Source organism: Chiloscyllium punctatum, chromosome 16, assembly GCF_047496795.1.
Source record: "Chiloscyllium punctatum isolate Juve2018m chromosome 16, sChiPun1.3, whole genome shotgun sequence".
Classification (NCBI taxonomy): domain Eukaryota; kingdom Metazoa; phylum Chordata; class Chondrichthyes; order Orectolobiformes; family Hemiscylliidae; genus Chiloscyllium; species Chiloscyllium punctatum.
This window is the reverse complement of record NC_092754.1, coordinates 35413876-35430674: the sequence shown is the minus strand read 5'-3', so window position 1 is coordinate 35430674 and position 16799 is coordinate 35413876. Positions and strand designations below refer to the sequence as shown.

The window sequence follows — 16799 nt, the reverse complement described above, 5'->3', positions numbered from 1 at the left end:
AATGTTACCTAACTGGTGTATGTGATCATCAAACAGATCTCCACAAACTGTGTTTTGAATATGTCTCTGTACATATGAGCTTGGCAGCAAGTTATTGCAAGTTCAATCATTTCAACATTAACGAGCCTTTTAGTTGCCAGTGGTACGTACTTCGTAGATCTTGGTGGAAGGGTCAAACTTTGCTGCTTGTGAGATGTACATATTACTGTCCTTGGAAGGCAGATACTGCAAAGGAAAAGAAAGAAATCTTAACATAGAAAGACACCATCCTGACCATCATGCCTGTGCTGACACTCTACAAGAACAAATCACCTCTTTACAATCTCAATTTCTGTGACCCTGCAAATATTCTCTCTTCAGATACTGTAATCATTCAATTTTACTTCAAAGTACTCCACCACTTTTGCAGGCAGTGCATTTCAGATCCTAAAAACATGTTTTGATGGCACTCTTGCTTCTTTTGCTAATCACCTTAAATCAGTTTTCTCTGGTTCTGGATTCTTCTGCCAATGGCAACAGTTTCAATGCAAGCACAACAGATTTAATAGCTGCTGCCCATTCTACTCCTCACTTTTCATTATTCAAGGCTCCGAATATTTCTTCCAGGTGAATGTGACCAATGAAGGCAAACATGCCAAAGTCACCTTTACCACCTTGTCTACGTGCGGTTCCATTTTTAAGGAACTATGCACCCTAACCCCCAAGTCTTTTTGTTCAGATCTGGTAATCTGTTGCGATTTTAAGTGAGGGATGCACCCTCGACTCCCCAAAGCCTGAATACCATCTACAAGGCACAAGTCAGGAGTACGGTGGAATATCCCCACTTGCTTGGATGAGTGGTCCCTCAACAACAATCAAAAGGCTTGACACCATCCAGGACAAAACAGCCCGCTTGACTGGCACAACATCCACAAGCAACCACTCCCTCCACCACACAGTCAGTAACAGTGTACACCATCTACACGATGCACTTCACAAATTCAAAGATCCTCTACAACACCTTCCAAACACACTATCACTTCCATCTCGAAGAACAAGGGCAGTAGATGTTTGAGAACACCACCACATTCATGTTCTCCTCCAAGCCACAAACCATCCTGACTTGGAAATACATCACTCTCCCTTCATTGTCACTGGGTCAAAATCCTGGAATTCCCTCCTTAATGGCATTGTGGGTCAACCACAGCAGGTGGATTGCAGCGGTTCAAGAAAGCAGCTCACCACCACCTCCTTAAGGGCAACAAATGCAGAGTCAAAAAGTATGGTCCTGGAAAAGCACAGCAGGTCAGGCAGCAACTGAGGAGCAGGACAGTTGACAGTTCGGGCATAAAACCTTAATCAGGAAAGGGGTCAGTCAGTGACGCTCACTTCCCACAAATTAATAAAACCAATAAAATGAATAGAGTTTATAACTCATGGTTGCTATGAATCTGTAAATATCTTAAGCTCACACTACCAGTTCTTGGTGCTGAGAATGTAAAATTTACAGAGCAAGAGCAACAATAATTGTCCTTTTCAAGTCTCTACTCCAATGGTCTTTGAAGGGCACAGGGCTAGTGATCAGGGAATTGATGCAGTTTGCAAATCCTGAACTAATCCATTCAAAAAGGTGCTTAGTAATTTAGAAACAGAACTGGAGTTTATAAACCAATATCAAAGTCTCCTGAGTGAGATCCATCTGCCTATGGGAACAGTTTTCTTTTTTTTTCATTTATAGATCTTGTGTAATCTATCCTGCCATATTAAAAATATAGCAGGATAGATTATACGAGATCTATCAATGAAAAATAAAATCATTGTTCACCTTACTGCATAATCTAGATGTGCCTACAGGATTCTCACAGCATGATATGTAAGCTAGCAAAATCCAATAAATAGAATAAATAATCATATCTTTTCTCAAAGCTAAGAACTCTTGATTTTTCTGCCTATGTGAGGGCTGACACTAATTTTCAAATCAGATGACCTGGATTACCTCATTAGCAAAAGTAGGTTTTCTGCATCTACTTACGGATTCATTTTAACATTTTAAACACCTGGACTAAATCACTCCTCAATATTGTGTAGAAATCTCATTTAACATTTCATCCAGAGGATCGCACCTTCAACAATGTGGCACTTTGTTTTTGGGAGTGTCAGACAAGATTAGATATTAACATCCTTGCTGGACTTGAACACCAACTTTCACACCTAAAGACGAGTGCCCTACTTCGCAAAATGTGCTAAATAAAACCTGATGAAAAATGAGTTTTAATGAACTGCTCCCATTCAGTATTTCTTCACACAGCTTATGAAGTACATATAAACTTTTTGAACATAAAAATTCTAGGAGTCTAAGCTTACCATTCTGAAAGGATTTTCAAATGATTCTAAAATAGTTTGCGCTTTCTGTTGTGCTGTTGTCAATGTTTCATGGTTCTTCTCATTTGCAAGAGAATCCTGAGGGGGCAGAAAAGTCAGTTCACCCACACTAATGAAAAACATGGAAAAGATTTTGGACAAACAACTTAAAAAATTTAATGTTCAATTGAGACTTCTCCCATATCTAAATAGCTAACAATGCTATTGTGATCAATGTTGTTCTGATTATCAGAATAAAGCAAACCTGGGATCATATGGTAATGAGATGTGACGTGACTGCACTGACTGTCATCATCCGATTCTGTGTTGTTAACCTCACTGACTAACTATAATTAGAAATTAACCCTGGTTTAGTTCATGCATCTCGAACACAGGCGAAACAAACATATTTACTAATTTATTCAACTATCAGCAATTCCTTGCTCATTAACTGGGATGGAATGCGGCGGAATGGGCGAGTGGGGGAGAGAGAGAGACACGAGAAAGAGGGTGTGCAAGAGAGGGAGCAAGACAGAGGGCACGAGCCCGAGAAAGAGACAGACTAATGACATGATTGGATTCAGATGACTGGCCATTTTGGTGAGGTACAGAAGGACTTCTGGTACCCATAAAACCATAACTGCATTAGGCATCACCTTCCCAAAAGTGCGCGACTGGAATTTGGATAAAAATGTGAAAAAATTCTTTGGACTGTCAAGAATGATCTTTTTTTCTTTGAGTCTACCACCTCTGCAGCTGTTCACAGTTGTGGATTGTCTCTCTATTTTGAGATAAAGTATGGTATTATGGTTAATGTAGCTAGTGTAGAATTGACTCCTCAGGACCTGGGAAAAAACTCATCCCTTACTCAGTAGCTTTGCGGAGTTCCATTAAACCCCACATACAAACTAATTTAAAATCAGCAACTGGAACCTTCAAAAAGTACACAAATACATTTTACTTCAGTTCAGGACATACCAGTATTAGACAGAATCTAGAGTCAAAAAGTGTGGTGTTCCACATATCCGATGAAGAGGCAGGCATAGCTGGGGCCCATGGCTAGTGGTTAGGTTGGCAGAGGTGGAATAAACGAAGGCTTTGGAGGCCTTCACCATGGTGGATAGATGTGTACAGGGACTGGATGTCCACCGTGAAGATAAGGTGTTGGGGGCTGGGGAAAATGAAAGTCATGGAGGAGCAGGAGGGCATGGGTGGTATCTTGAATGTATGTGGGGAGTTCCTGGATCAAGGGGGACAGAATGGTCATAATATGAGGAGATAAGTTTGTTGGTACAGAAGCTGGCAAAGACGATGGGTCGACTGGGGCAGTCTGGTTTGTGCATTTTGGGCAAGGGCTAAAATTGGGTAGTGCAGGGTTCCAGCACTATAATAGAATTTAGCACAGCAGTTACACTTACGTCAAATATGGTAATAATTGCTTTGGCAGAAGTGAGTGTTAAGCTCGTATCGTCATCCTCCAAATCAGGGAACAGTTTACTGGTTTGTATCAGTGGCACTGAAAGTAAAAAGAATAGGGCACAAAGTTTACTTGTTGAACCTATGTTGGACTTGCCTTGGCGAAATCCTATCTTTTTTTTTAACCTTAGATTCTTGTTTTGCATTTTGAGGAAAAAAGGGTTAATTTGAAAAAAAAAATAGCGTCAAAGGATAGGTGGAGTATGTGCAGGTTTACTGCTGCTGAATGTCTAAGCTCAGAGCTTGGGAAAACACAAGCCACAGCCAAACATTTGCATTGAGTTCAGAATGTCAGTAATTGATGTTCATAGAACATTGAACATTACAACGCAGTACAGGCCCTTCGGCCCTTGATGTTGCGCCGAGCTGTCATACCAACCTGACGCCCATCTAATCTACACTATTAAATGTACATCCATATGCTTGTCCAATGATGACTTAAATGTACTTAATCTACTACTACCGTTGCACACAAAGCATTCCATACCCTTACTACTCTCTGAGCAAAGAAACTACCTCGAACATATGTTCTATATCTACCACCCCTCAATTTAAAGCTAGCCCCCTTGTGCTCGCCATCACCATTCTTGGAAAAAGGCTCCCCCTGTTCACCCTATCTAACCCTTGATTATCTTATATGTCTCTATTAAGTCACCTCTCAACGAAGGGCGGCACGGTGGTTAGCACTGCTGCCTCACAGCGCCTAAGACCCGGGTTCAATTCCCACCTCAGGCGACTGACTGTGTGGAGTTTGCACGCTCTCCCAGTGTCTGCGTGGGTTACCTCTGGGTGCTCTGGTTTCCTCCCACAGTCCAAAGATGTGCGGGCCAGGTGAATTGGCCACGCTAAATTGCCCGTAGTGTTAGGTAAGGGGTAAATGTAGGGGTATGGGTGGGTTGTGCTTCGGTGGGTCGGTGTGGACTTGTTGGGCCGAAGGGCCTGTTTCCACACTGTAATCTAATCTAAAATAGCCTCAAGTCCCTCAGCCTTTACTCATAAGACCATCCTTCCATACCAGGCCACATCCTAGTAAATCTCCTCTGCATCCTTTCCAAAGCTTCCATATCCTTCTTATAATGCGGTGATCAGAAGTGTACACAATACTCCAAGTGCGGCCGCACCAGAGTTTTGTACAGCTGTAGCATAACCTTATGGTTCTGGAAATCGATTCCTCTATTAATACTGTACGCCTTCTTAACAACCCTGTCAACTTGGGTGGCAACTTTCAAGGATCTGTGTACCTGGACACAGAGATCTCTCTGCTCATCTACACTACCAAGAATCTTACCATTAGCCCAGTACTTTGCATTCCGGTTACTCTGACCAAAGTGAATCACCTCACACTTGTCCGCATAAAACTCCATTTGCCACCTCTCAGCCCAGCTCTGCAGCTTATCTATGTCTCTCTGCAACCTACAACGTCCTTCATCACTATCCACAACTCCACCGACCTTAGTGTCGTCTGCAAATTTACTAACCCACCCTTCTACGCCCTCATCCAGGTCGTTTATAAAAATGATGAACAGTAGTGGACCCAACACCGACCCTTGCAGTACAGCACTGGTAACTGGACTCGAGGATGAACATTTCCCATCAACCACCACCCTCTGTCTTCTTTCAGCAAGCCAATTACTGACCCAAACTGCTATATCTCCCATAATCCCATTCTTCCGCATTTTGTACAATAGCCTACTGTCGAACGCCTTGCTGAAATCCATATATACCACATCAACCGGTTTACTCTCATCTACCTGTTTGGTCACCTTCTCAAAGAACTCAATAAGGTTTGTGAGGCACGACCTACCCTTCACAAAACCGTGCTGACCATCCCCTAATCAAATTATTCTTTTCTAGACGATTATAAATCCTATCTCTTATAACCTTTTCCAACACTTTACCAACAACTGAACTAAGGCTCACTGGTCTATAATTACCAGGATTGTCTCTACTCCCCTTCTTGAACAGGGGAACCACATTTGCTATCCTCCAGTGTTCTGGCACTATTCCCGTAGACAATGATCATTTATAGATCAATGCCAAAGGCTCGGCAATGTCCTCCCTGGCTTCCCAGAGGATCCTAGGATAAATCCCATCCGGCCCAGGGCACTTATCTATTTTCACACTCTGCAGGATTTCTAATACCTCTTCCTTGTGAACTTCAATCACACCTAGTCCAGTAGCCTGTATCTCAGTAACCTCCTCGACAACATTGTTGTTTTCTAGAGTGAATACTGTCGAAAAATATTCATTTAGTGCTTCCCCTATCTCCTTTAACTCCACACACAACTTCCAATTTCTTTCCTTGATTGGCCCTAATCTTACTCGTCATTCTTTTATTCCTTAAATACCTATAGAAAGCCTTATGGTTTACCCTGATCCTATCCGCCAACAACTTCACGTCATCTCCTGGCTCTTCTGAGGTCTATCTTTAGATCTTTCCTGGCTACCTTGTAACCCTCAAGTGCCCTAACTGAGCCTTCACATCTCATCCTAACATAAGCTTTCTTCTTCCTCTTGACCAGAAATTCCACTTTCTTCGTAAACCATGGCTCCCGCGCTCTACAGCTTCCTCCCTGCCTGACAGGTACATACTTATCTAGGACAGACAAGTCCTTGAATAAGTTCCACATTTCTAATGTGCCTATCCCCTGCAGTTTCCTTCCCCATCCTATGCTTCCTAAATCTTGCCTAATCGCATCGTAATTGCCTTTCCCCCAGCTGTAACTCTTGCCCAGTGGTATACACCTATCCCTTTCTATCACTAAAGTAAACATAACAGAATGGTGATCGCTATCACCAAAGTGCTCACCTACTTCCAAGTCTAACACCTGGCTGACCTCATTACCCAGTACCAAATGTAATGTGGCTTCGCCCCTTGTTGGCCTGTCTACATACTGAGTCAGGAAGTTCTCCTGCACACACTGGACCAAAACTGACCCATCTATACTACTCATACTATAGTGTTCCCAGTCAATATTTGGAAAGTTGAAGTCTCCCATGACAACTACCCTGTCTCTCTAACTCCTATCGAGAATCACCTTTGCTATCCCTTCCTCTACACCTCTGGAACTATTCGGAAGCCTATAGAAAACTCCCAACAGGGTGACCTCTCCTTTCCTGTTTCTAACTTCAGCCCATACTACCTCAGTTGACGAGTCCCCAAACATCCTTTCTGCAACTGTAATACTGTCCTTGACCAACAATGCCACACCTCCCCCTCTTTTACCATCTTCTCTGTTCTTACTGAAACATGTTCATGAACAGTTCAGATACCCAATCATTGCAGCACTGTAGAAAGGAGGCAAAACCAATAAATATGAAAGCTGCAAAACCCTGGGTGCATTTCCCATCTTAGCCTGCTCCTGAAACACTGCAGCAATTTCCATAATACCAAATCTGTTAGCTCATTTGCAATTAAGAGGGTGGACGGGTATTCAATTACTTTATCTTATTTTAAAAATTTGATCTACCTTAATATTTAACGAAACGTTAAGTGCTTATTTGCTGAATTCTGTAATTTTTAGTTCTAATAGGGTTCCATAGGTGTGCAATTTAGGTAGCTTGAAGTGACAACATGGAATAAAATAATGTTTATGTAGAAGGCATCAATTTAAAATCTCTTTCCTAGTATCTTGCTGGAGAAACTTTAAATGAGATTAACTCTAATTTGGAAACAGTAGAGGAATTTATGATGAATCATAAGAATAATTCAAGTTCACATAACTTTACAGTTCATAGAATCCCTACGGTATTAAAGCAGGCCATTCGGCCCAGTGTCCATACCATCCCTCAAGAGAACCACCACCTCCACCGCACTTCTCCCCAACCCAATAACTGTATCTCTGTAACTCTGCATTTCCCATGGCTAATCCAGCTAGCCTGTACGCCCCTGGACACTATGGGCAATTTAGCATGGCTAATCCCCCTAACCTGGTGGACTGAGGATGAAAACCCACACAGGCATGGGGAGAATGTGCTAACTTCACGCAGACACTTGAGGCTGGAATCGAACCTGGGTCCCTGGCATTGTAAGGTAGTGCTGCTAACCACTGAGCCACCCCAACTTTGAAAACCTTGCAATACAGAAAAGATATAACCTTCCAAAATGTAGTGATAGACTTGCTGAGAAAGAGAGAGAGAGCGACACATAGAGAGAGAGAGAGAGCGAGAGAGAGCGACACAGAGAGAGAGAGAGAGAGCGAGAGAGAGCGACACAGAGAGAGAGAGAGAGAGCGAGAGAGAGCGACACAGAGAGAGCGACACAGAGAGAGCGACACAGAGAGAGAGAGCGCGAGCGACACAGAGAGAGAGAGCGCGAGCGACACAGAGAGAGAGAGCGCGAGCGACACAGAGAGAGAGAGCGCGAGCGACACAGAGAGAGAGAGCGCGAGCGACACAGAGAGAGAGAGCGCGAGCGACACAGAGAGAGAGAGCGCGAGCGACACAGAGAGAGAGAGCGCGAGCGACACAGAGAGAGAGAGCGCGAGCGACACACAGAGAGAGAGCGCGAGCGACACACAGAGAGAGAGCGCGAGCGACACACAGAGAGAGAGCGCGAGCGACACACAGAGAGAGAGCGCGAGCGACACACAGAGAGAGAGCGCGAGCGACACAGAGAGAGAGAGCGCGAGCGACACACAGAGAGAGAGCGCGAGCGACACACAGAGAGAGAGCGCGAGCGACACACAGAGAGAGAGCGCGAGCGACACACAGAGAGAGAGCGCGAGCGACACACAGAGAGAGAGCGCGAGCGACACACAGAGAGAGAGCGCGAGCGACACACAGAGAGAGAGCGCGAGCGACACACAGAGAGAGAGCGCGAGCGACACAGAGAGAGAGCGCGAGCGACACACAGAGAGAGAGCGCGAGCGACACACAGAGAGAGAGCGCGAGCGACACACAGAGAGAGAGCGCGAGCGACACACAGAGAGAGAGCGCGAGCGACACACAGAGAGAGAGCGCGAGCGACACACAGAGAGCGCGAGCGACACACAGAGAGAGAGCGCGAGCGACACACAGAGAGAGAGCGCGAGCGACACACAGAGAGAGAGCGCGAGCGACACACAGAGAGAGAGCGCGAGCGACACACAGAGAGAGAGCGCGAGCGACACACAGAGAGAGAGCGCGAGCGACACACAGAGAGAGAGCGCGAGCGACACACAGAGAGAGAGCGCGAGCGACACAGAGAGAGAGAGCGCGAGCGACACAGAGAGAGAGCGCGAGCGACACACAGAGAGAGAGCGCGAGCGACACACAGAGAGAGAGAGCGAGCGACACACAGAGAGAGAGAGCGAGCGACACACAGAGAGAGCGAGCGAGCGACACACAGAGAGAGAGAGCGAGCGACACACAGAGAGAGAGAGCGAGCGACACACAGAGAGAGAGAGCGAGCGACACACAGAGAGAGCGAGCGACACACAGAGAGAGAGAGCGAGCGACACACAGAGAGAGAGAGCGAGCGACACACAGAGAGAGAGAGCGAGCGACACACAGAGAGAGAGCGCGAGCGACACACAGAGAGAGAGCGCGAGCGACACACAGAGAGAGAGAGCGAGCGACACACAGAGAGAGAGAGCGAGCGACACACAGAGAAAGAGAGAGCGAGCGACACACAGAGAGAGAGCGCGAGCGACACACAGAGAGAGAGCGCGAGCGACACACAGAGAGAGAGCGCGAGCGACACACAGAGAGAGAGCGAGCGACACACAGAGAGAGCGAGCGAGCGACACACAGAGAGAGCGAGCGAGCGACACACAGAGAGAGCGAGCGAGCGACACACAGAGAGAGCGAGCGAGCGACACACAGAGAGAGCGAGCGAGCGACACAGAGAGAGCGAGCGAGCGACACACAGAGAGCGAGCGAGCGACACACAGAGAGCGAGCGAGCGACACACAGAGAGAGCGAGCGAGCGACACACAGAGAGAGCGAGCGACACACAGAGAGAGCGAGCGAGCGACACACAGAGAGAGCGAGCGAGCGACACACAGAGAGAGCGAGCGAGCGACACACAGAGAGAGCGAGCGAGCGACACACAGAGAGAGCGAGCGAGCGACACACAGAGAGAGCGAGCGAGCGACACACAGAGAGAGCGAGCGAGCGACACACAGAGAGAGCGAGCGAGCGACACAGAGAGAGCGAGCGAGCGACACACAGAGAGAGCGAGCGAGCGACACACAGAGAGAGCGAGCGAGCGACACACAGAGAGAGCGAGCGACGACACACAGAGAGAGCGAGCGAGCGACACACAGAGAGAGCGAGCGAGCGACACACAGAGAGAGCGAGCGAGCGACACACAGAGAGAGCGAGCGAGCGACACACAGAGAGAGCGAGCGAGCGACACACAGAGAGAGCGAGCGAGCGACACACAGAGAGAGCGAGCGAGCGACACACAGAGAGAGCGAGCGAGCGACACACAGAGAGAGCGAGCGAGCGACACACAGAGAGAGCGAGCGAGCGACACACAGAGAGAGCGAGCGAGCGACACACAGAGAGAGCGAGCGAGCGACACACAGAGAGAGCGAGCGAGCGACACACAGAGAGAGCGAGCGAGCGACACACAGAGAGAGCGAGCGAGCGACACACAGAGAGAGCGAGCGAGCGACACACAGAGAGAGCGAGCGAGCGACACACAGAGAGAGCGAGCGAGCGACACACAGAGAGCGAGCGAGCGACACACAGAGAGCGAGCGAGCGACACACAGAGAGAGCGAGCGAGCGACACACAGAGAGAGCGAGCGAGCGACACACAGAGAGAGCGAGCGAGCGACACACAGAGAGAGCGAGCGAGCGACACACAGAGAGAGCGAGCGAGCGACACACAGAGAGAGCGAGCGAGCGACACACAGAGAGAGCGAGCGAGCGACACACAGAGAGAGCGAGCGAGCGACACACAGAGAGAGCGAGCGAGCGACACACAGAGAGAGCGAGCGAGCGACACACAGAGAGAGAGCGAGCGACACACAGAGAGAGAGAGCGAGCGACACACAGAGAGAGAGAGCGAGCGACACACAGAGAGAGAGAGCGAGCGACACACAGAGAGAGAGAGCGAGCGACACACAGAGAGAGAGAGCGAGCGACACACAGAGAGAGAGAGCGAGCGACACACAGAGAGAGAGCGAGCGACACACAGAGAGAGAGAGCGAGCGACACACAGAGAGATTGCGAGCGACACACAGAGAGATTGCGAGCGACACAGAGAGATTGCGAGCGACACACAGAGAGATTGCGAGCGACACACAGAGAGATTGCGAGCGACACAGAGAGAGAGAGCGAGCGACACACAGAGAGAGAGAGCGAGCGACACACAGAGAGAGAGCGAGCGACACACAGAGAGATTGCGAGCGACACAGAGAGATTGCGAGCGACACAGAGAGAGAGAGAGAGAGAGAGACACACAGAGAGAGAGAGAGACACACAGAGAGAGAGCGAGCGAGCGACACAGAGAGAGAGAGCGCGAGCGAGCGACACACAGAGAGAGCGAGCGACACAGAGAGAGAGAGAGCGAGCGACAGAGAGAGAGAGAGAGAGACACAGAGAGAGAGAGAGAGAGCGACACAGAGAGAGAGAGAGAGAGAGCGACACACAGAGAGAGAGAGAGAGCGACACACAGAGAGAGAGAGAGAGCGACACACAGAGAGAGAGAGAGAGCGACACACAGAGAGAGAGAGAGAGCGACACACAGAGAGAGAGAGAGCGACACACAGAGAGAGCGAGCGAGCGACACACAGAGAGAGCGAGCGACACACAGAGAGAGCGAGCGAGCGACACACAGAGAGAGCGAGCGAGCGACACACAGAGAGAGCGAGCGAGCGACACACAGAGAGAGCGAGCGAGCGACACACAGAGAGAGCGAGCGAGCGACACACAGAGAGAGCGAGCGAGCGACACACAGAGAGAGCGAGCGAGCGACACACAGAGAGAGCGAGCGAGCGACACACAGAGAGAGCGAGCGAGCGACACACAGAGAGAGCGAGCGAGCGACACACAGAGAGAGCGAGCGAGCGACACACAGAGAGAGCGAGCGAGCGACACACAGAGAGAGCGAGCGAGCGACACACAGAGAGAGCGAGCGAGCGACACACAGAGAGAGCGAGCGAGCGACACACAGAGAGAGCGAGCGAGCGACACACAGAGAGAGAGCGAGCGACACAGAGAGAGAGAGCGAGCGACACACAGAGAGAGAGCGAGCGACACACAGAGAGAGAGAGCGAGCGACACACAGAGAGAGAGAGCGAGCGACACACAGAGAGATTGCGAGCGACACACAGAGAGATTGCGAGCGACACACAGAGAGATTGCGAGCGACACACAGAGATTGCGAGCGACACACAGAGATTGCGAGCGACACACAGAGAGATTGCGAGCGACACACAGAGAGATTGCGAGCGACACAGAGAGAGAGAGCGAGCGACACAGAGAGAGAGAGCGAGCGACACAGAGAGAGAGAGCGAGCGACACACAGAGAGAGAGCGAGCGACACACAGAGAGAGAGCGAGCGACACACAGAGAGAGAGCGAGCGACACAGAGAGAGAGTGCGAGCGACACAGAGAGAGAGAGAGAGCGAGCGACACACAGAGAGAGAGCGAGCGACACACAGAGAGATTGCGAGCGACACACAGAGAGAGAGAGCGAGCGACACACAGAGAGAGAGCGAGCGACACACAGAGATTGCGAGCGACACAGAGAGATTGCGAGCGACACAGAGAGAGAGTGCGAGCGACACAGAGAGAGAGAGAGAGCGAGCGACACACAGAGAGAGAGCGAGCGACACACAGAGAGATTGCGAGCGACACACAGAGAGAGAGAGCGAGCGACACACAGAGAGAGAGCGAGCGACACACAGAGATTGCGAGCGACACAGAGAGATTGCGAGCGACACACAGAGAGATTGCGAGCGACACAGAGAGAGAGAGAGAGAGAGAGACACACAGAGAGAGAGCGAGAGAGAGACACACAGAGAGAGAGCGAGCGAGCGACACAGAGAGAGAGAGAGCGACAGAGAGAGAGAGAGCGACAGAGAGAGAGAGAGAGCGACAGAGAGAGAGAGAGAGCGACAGAGAGAGAGAGAGAGCGACACAGAGAGAGAGAGAGCGACACAGAGAGAGAGAGAGCGACACAGAGAGAGAGAGAGCGACACAGAGAGAGAGAGAGCGACACAGAGAGAGAGAGAGCGACACAGAGAGAGAGAGAGCGACACAGAGAGAGAGAGAGCGACACAGAGAGAGAGAGCGACACAGAGAGAGAGAGAGAGAGAGAGAGAAAGAGAGCAAGCGACACAGAGAGAGAGAGAGAGAAAGAGAGCGAGCGACACACAGAGAGAGCGAGCGACACACAGAGAGAGCGAGCGACACACAGAGAGAGCGAGCGAGCGACACACAGAGAGAGAGAAAGCGAGCGACACACAGAGAGAGAGAGCGAGCGACACACAGAGAGAGCGAGCGAGCGACACACAGAGAGAGCGAGCGAGCGACACACAGAGAGAGCGAGCGAGCGACACACAGAGAGAGCGAGCGAGCGACACACAGAGAGAGCGAGCGAGCGACACACAGAGAGAGCGAGCGAGCGACACACAGAGAGAGAGAGCGAGCGACACACAGAGAGCGCGAGCGAGCGACACACAGAGAGAGCGAGCGACACAGAGAGAGAGAGAGAGAGAGAGAGAAAGAGAGCGAGCGACACACAGAGCGAGCGAGCGACACACAGAGAGAGCGAGCGAGCGACACACAGAGAGAGCGAGCGAGCGACACACAGAGAGAGAGAAAGCGAGCGACACACAGAGAGAGCGAGCGAGCGACACACAGAGAGAGAGCGAGCGAGCGACACACAGAGAGAGAGAAAGCGAGCGACACACAGAGCGAGCGAGCGACACACAGAGCGAGCGAGCGACACACAGAGCGAGCGAGCGACACACAGAGCGAGCGAGCGACACACAGAGCGAGCGAGCGACACACAGAGCGAGCGAGCGACACACAGAGCGAGCGAGCGACACACAGAGCGAGCGAGCGACACACAGAGCGAGCGAGCGACACACAGAGCGAGCGAGCGACACACAGAGCGAGCGAGCGACACACAGAGCGAGCGAGCGACACACAGAGCGAGCGAGCGACACACAGAGCGAGCGAGCGACACACAGAGCGAGCGAGCGACACACAGAGCGAGCGAGCGACACACAGAGCGAGCGAGCGACACACAGAGCGAGCGAGCGACACACAGAGCGAGCGAGCGACACACAGAGCGAGCGAGCGACACACAGAGCGAGCGAGCGACACACAGAGCGAGCGAGCGACACACAGAGCGAGCGAGCGACACACAGAGCGAGCGAGCGACACACAGAGCGAGCGAGCGACACACAGAGCGAGCGAGCGACACACAGAGCGAGCGAGCGACACACAGAGCGAGCGAGCGACACACAGAGCGAGCGAGCGACACACAGAGCGAGCGAGCGACACACAGAGCGAGCGAGCGACACACAGAGCGAGCGAGCGACACACAGAGCGAGCGAGCGACACACAGAGCGAGCGAGCGACACACAGAGCGAGCGAGCGACACACAGAGCGAGCGAGCGACACACAGAGCGAGCGAGCGACACACAGAGCGAGCGAGCGACACACAGAGCGAGCGAGCGACACACAGAGCGAGCGAGCGACACACAGAGCGAGCGAGCGACACACAGAGCGAGCGAGCGACACACAGAGCGAGCGAGCGACACACAGAGCGAGCGAGCGACACACAGAGCGAGCGAGCGACACACAGAGCGAGCGAGCGACACACAGAGCGAGCGAGCGACACACAGAGAGAGCGAGCGACACACAGAGAGAGCGAGCGACACACAGAGAGAGCGAGCGACACACAGAGAGAGCGAGCGACACACAGAGAGAGCGAGCGACACACAGAGAGAGCGAGCGACACACAGAGAGAGCGAGCGACACACAGAGAGAGCGAGCGACACACAGAGAGAGCGAGCGACACACAGAGAGAGCGAGCGACACACAGAGAGAGCGAGCGACACACAGAGAGAGCGAGCGACACACAGAGAGAGCGAGCGACACACAGAGAGAGCGAGCGACACACAGAGAGAGCGAGCGACACACAGAGAGAGCGAGCGACACACAGAGAGAGCGAGCGACACACAGAGAGAGCGAGCGACACACAGAGAGAGCGAGCGACACACAGAGAGAGCGAGCGACACACAGAGAGAGCGAGCGACACACAGAGAGAGCGAGCGACACACAGAGAGAGCGAGCGACACACAGAGAGAGCGAGCGACACACAGAGAGAGCGAGCGACACACAGAGAGAGCGAGCGACACACAGAGAGAGCGAGCGACACACAGAGAGAGCGAGCGACACACAGAGAGAGCGAGCGACACACAGAGAGAGCGAGCGACACACAGAGAGAGCGAGCGACACACAGAGAGAGCGAGCGACACACAGAGAGAGCGAGCGACACACAGAGAGAGCGAGCGACACACAGAGAGAGCGAGCGACACACAGAGAGAGCGAGCGACACACAGAGAGAGCGAGCGACACACAGAGAGAGCGAGCGACACACAGAGAGAGCGAGCGACACACAGAGAGAGCGAGCGACACACAGAGAGAGCGAGCGACACACAGAGAGAGCGAGCGACACACAGAGAGAGCGAGCGACACACAGAGAGAGCGAGCGACACACAGAGAGAGCGAGCGACACACAGAGAGAGCGAGCGACACACAGAGAGAGCGAGCGACACACACAGAGAGAGAGAGCGACACACACAGAGAGAGAGAGCGACACACACAGAGAGAGAGAGCGACACACACAGAGAGAGAGAGCGACACACACACAGAGAGAGAGAGCGACACACACAGAGAAGAGAGCGACACACACAGAGAGAGAGAGCGACACACAGAGAGAGAGAGAGCGACACACACAGAGAGAGAGAGCGACAACACAGAGAGAGAGAGCGACACACACAGAGAGAGAGAGCGACACACACAGGAGAGAGAGCGACACACACAGAGAGAGAGCGACACACACAGAGAGAGAGAGCGACACACACACAGAGAGAGAGAGCGACACACAGAGAGAGAGAGAGCGACACACACAGAGAGAGAGAGCGACACACAGAGAGAGAGAGAGAGCGACACACACAGAGAGAGAGAGCGACACACACAGAGAGAGAGAGCGACACACACAGAGAGAGAGCGACACACACAGAGAGAGAGAGCGACACACACAGAGAGAGAGAGCGACACACAGAGAGAGAGAGAGCGACACACACAGAGAGAGAGAGCGACACACACAGAGAGAGAGAGCGACACACACAGAGAGAGAGAGCGACACACAGAGAGAGAGAGAGCGACACACAGAGAGAGAGAGAGCGACACACACAGAGAGAGAGAGCGACACACACAGAGAGAGAGAGCGACACACACAGAGAGAGAGAGCGACACACACAGAGAGAGAGAGCGACACACACAGAGAGAGAGAGCGACACACACAGAGAGAGAGAGCGACACACACAGAGAGAGAGAGCGACACACACAGAGAGAGAGAGCGACACACAGAGAGAGAGAGAGCGACACACAGAGAGAGAGAGAGCGACACACAGAGAGAGAGAGAGCGACACACACAGAGAGAGAGCGACACACACAGAGAGAGAGAGCGACACACAGAGAGAGAGAGCGACACACAGAGAGAGAGAGAGCGACACACAGAGAGAGAGAGAGCGACACACAGAGAGAGAGAGAGCGACACACAGAGAGAGAGCGAGCGACACACAGAGAGAGAGAGAGAGAGAGAGAGAGAGAGAGAGAGAGAGAGAGAGAGAGAGAGAGAGAGAGAAAGAGAGCGAGCGACACAGAGAGAGCGAGCGACAGAGAGAGAGAGAGAGAGAGAGCGACACACAGAGAGAGAGAGAGCGACACACAGAGAGAGAGAGAGAGAGACACACAGAGAGAGAGAGAGAGCGACAGAGAGAGAGAGAGAGCGACACACAGAGAGAG

General features: G+C 51.4%; 1 protein-coding gene across 1 annotated transcript in view; it reads right to left on the bottom strand.

The window, feature by feature from the left end:
• exosc10 (exosome component 10) overlaps positions 1-16799 on the bottom strand; it is a 74236-nt gene that overhangs the window by 14756 nt on the left and 42681 nt on the right. The window contains exons 17-19 of the mRNA XM_072586723.1: positions 3759-3856; positions 2344-2439; positions 151-225 (exon numbers count right to left, since the gene is read on the bottom strand). Of these exons, the coding sequence (XP_072442824.1) occupies positions 151-225; positions 2344-2439; positions 3759-3856 (269 nt within the window). The remainder of the gene's footprint in view (positions 1-150; positions 226-2343; positions 2440-3758; positions 3857-16799) is intronic.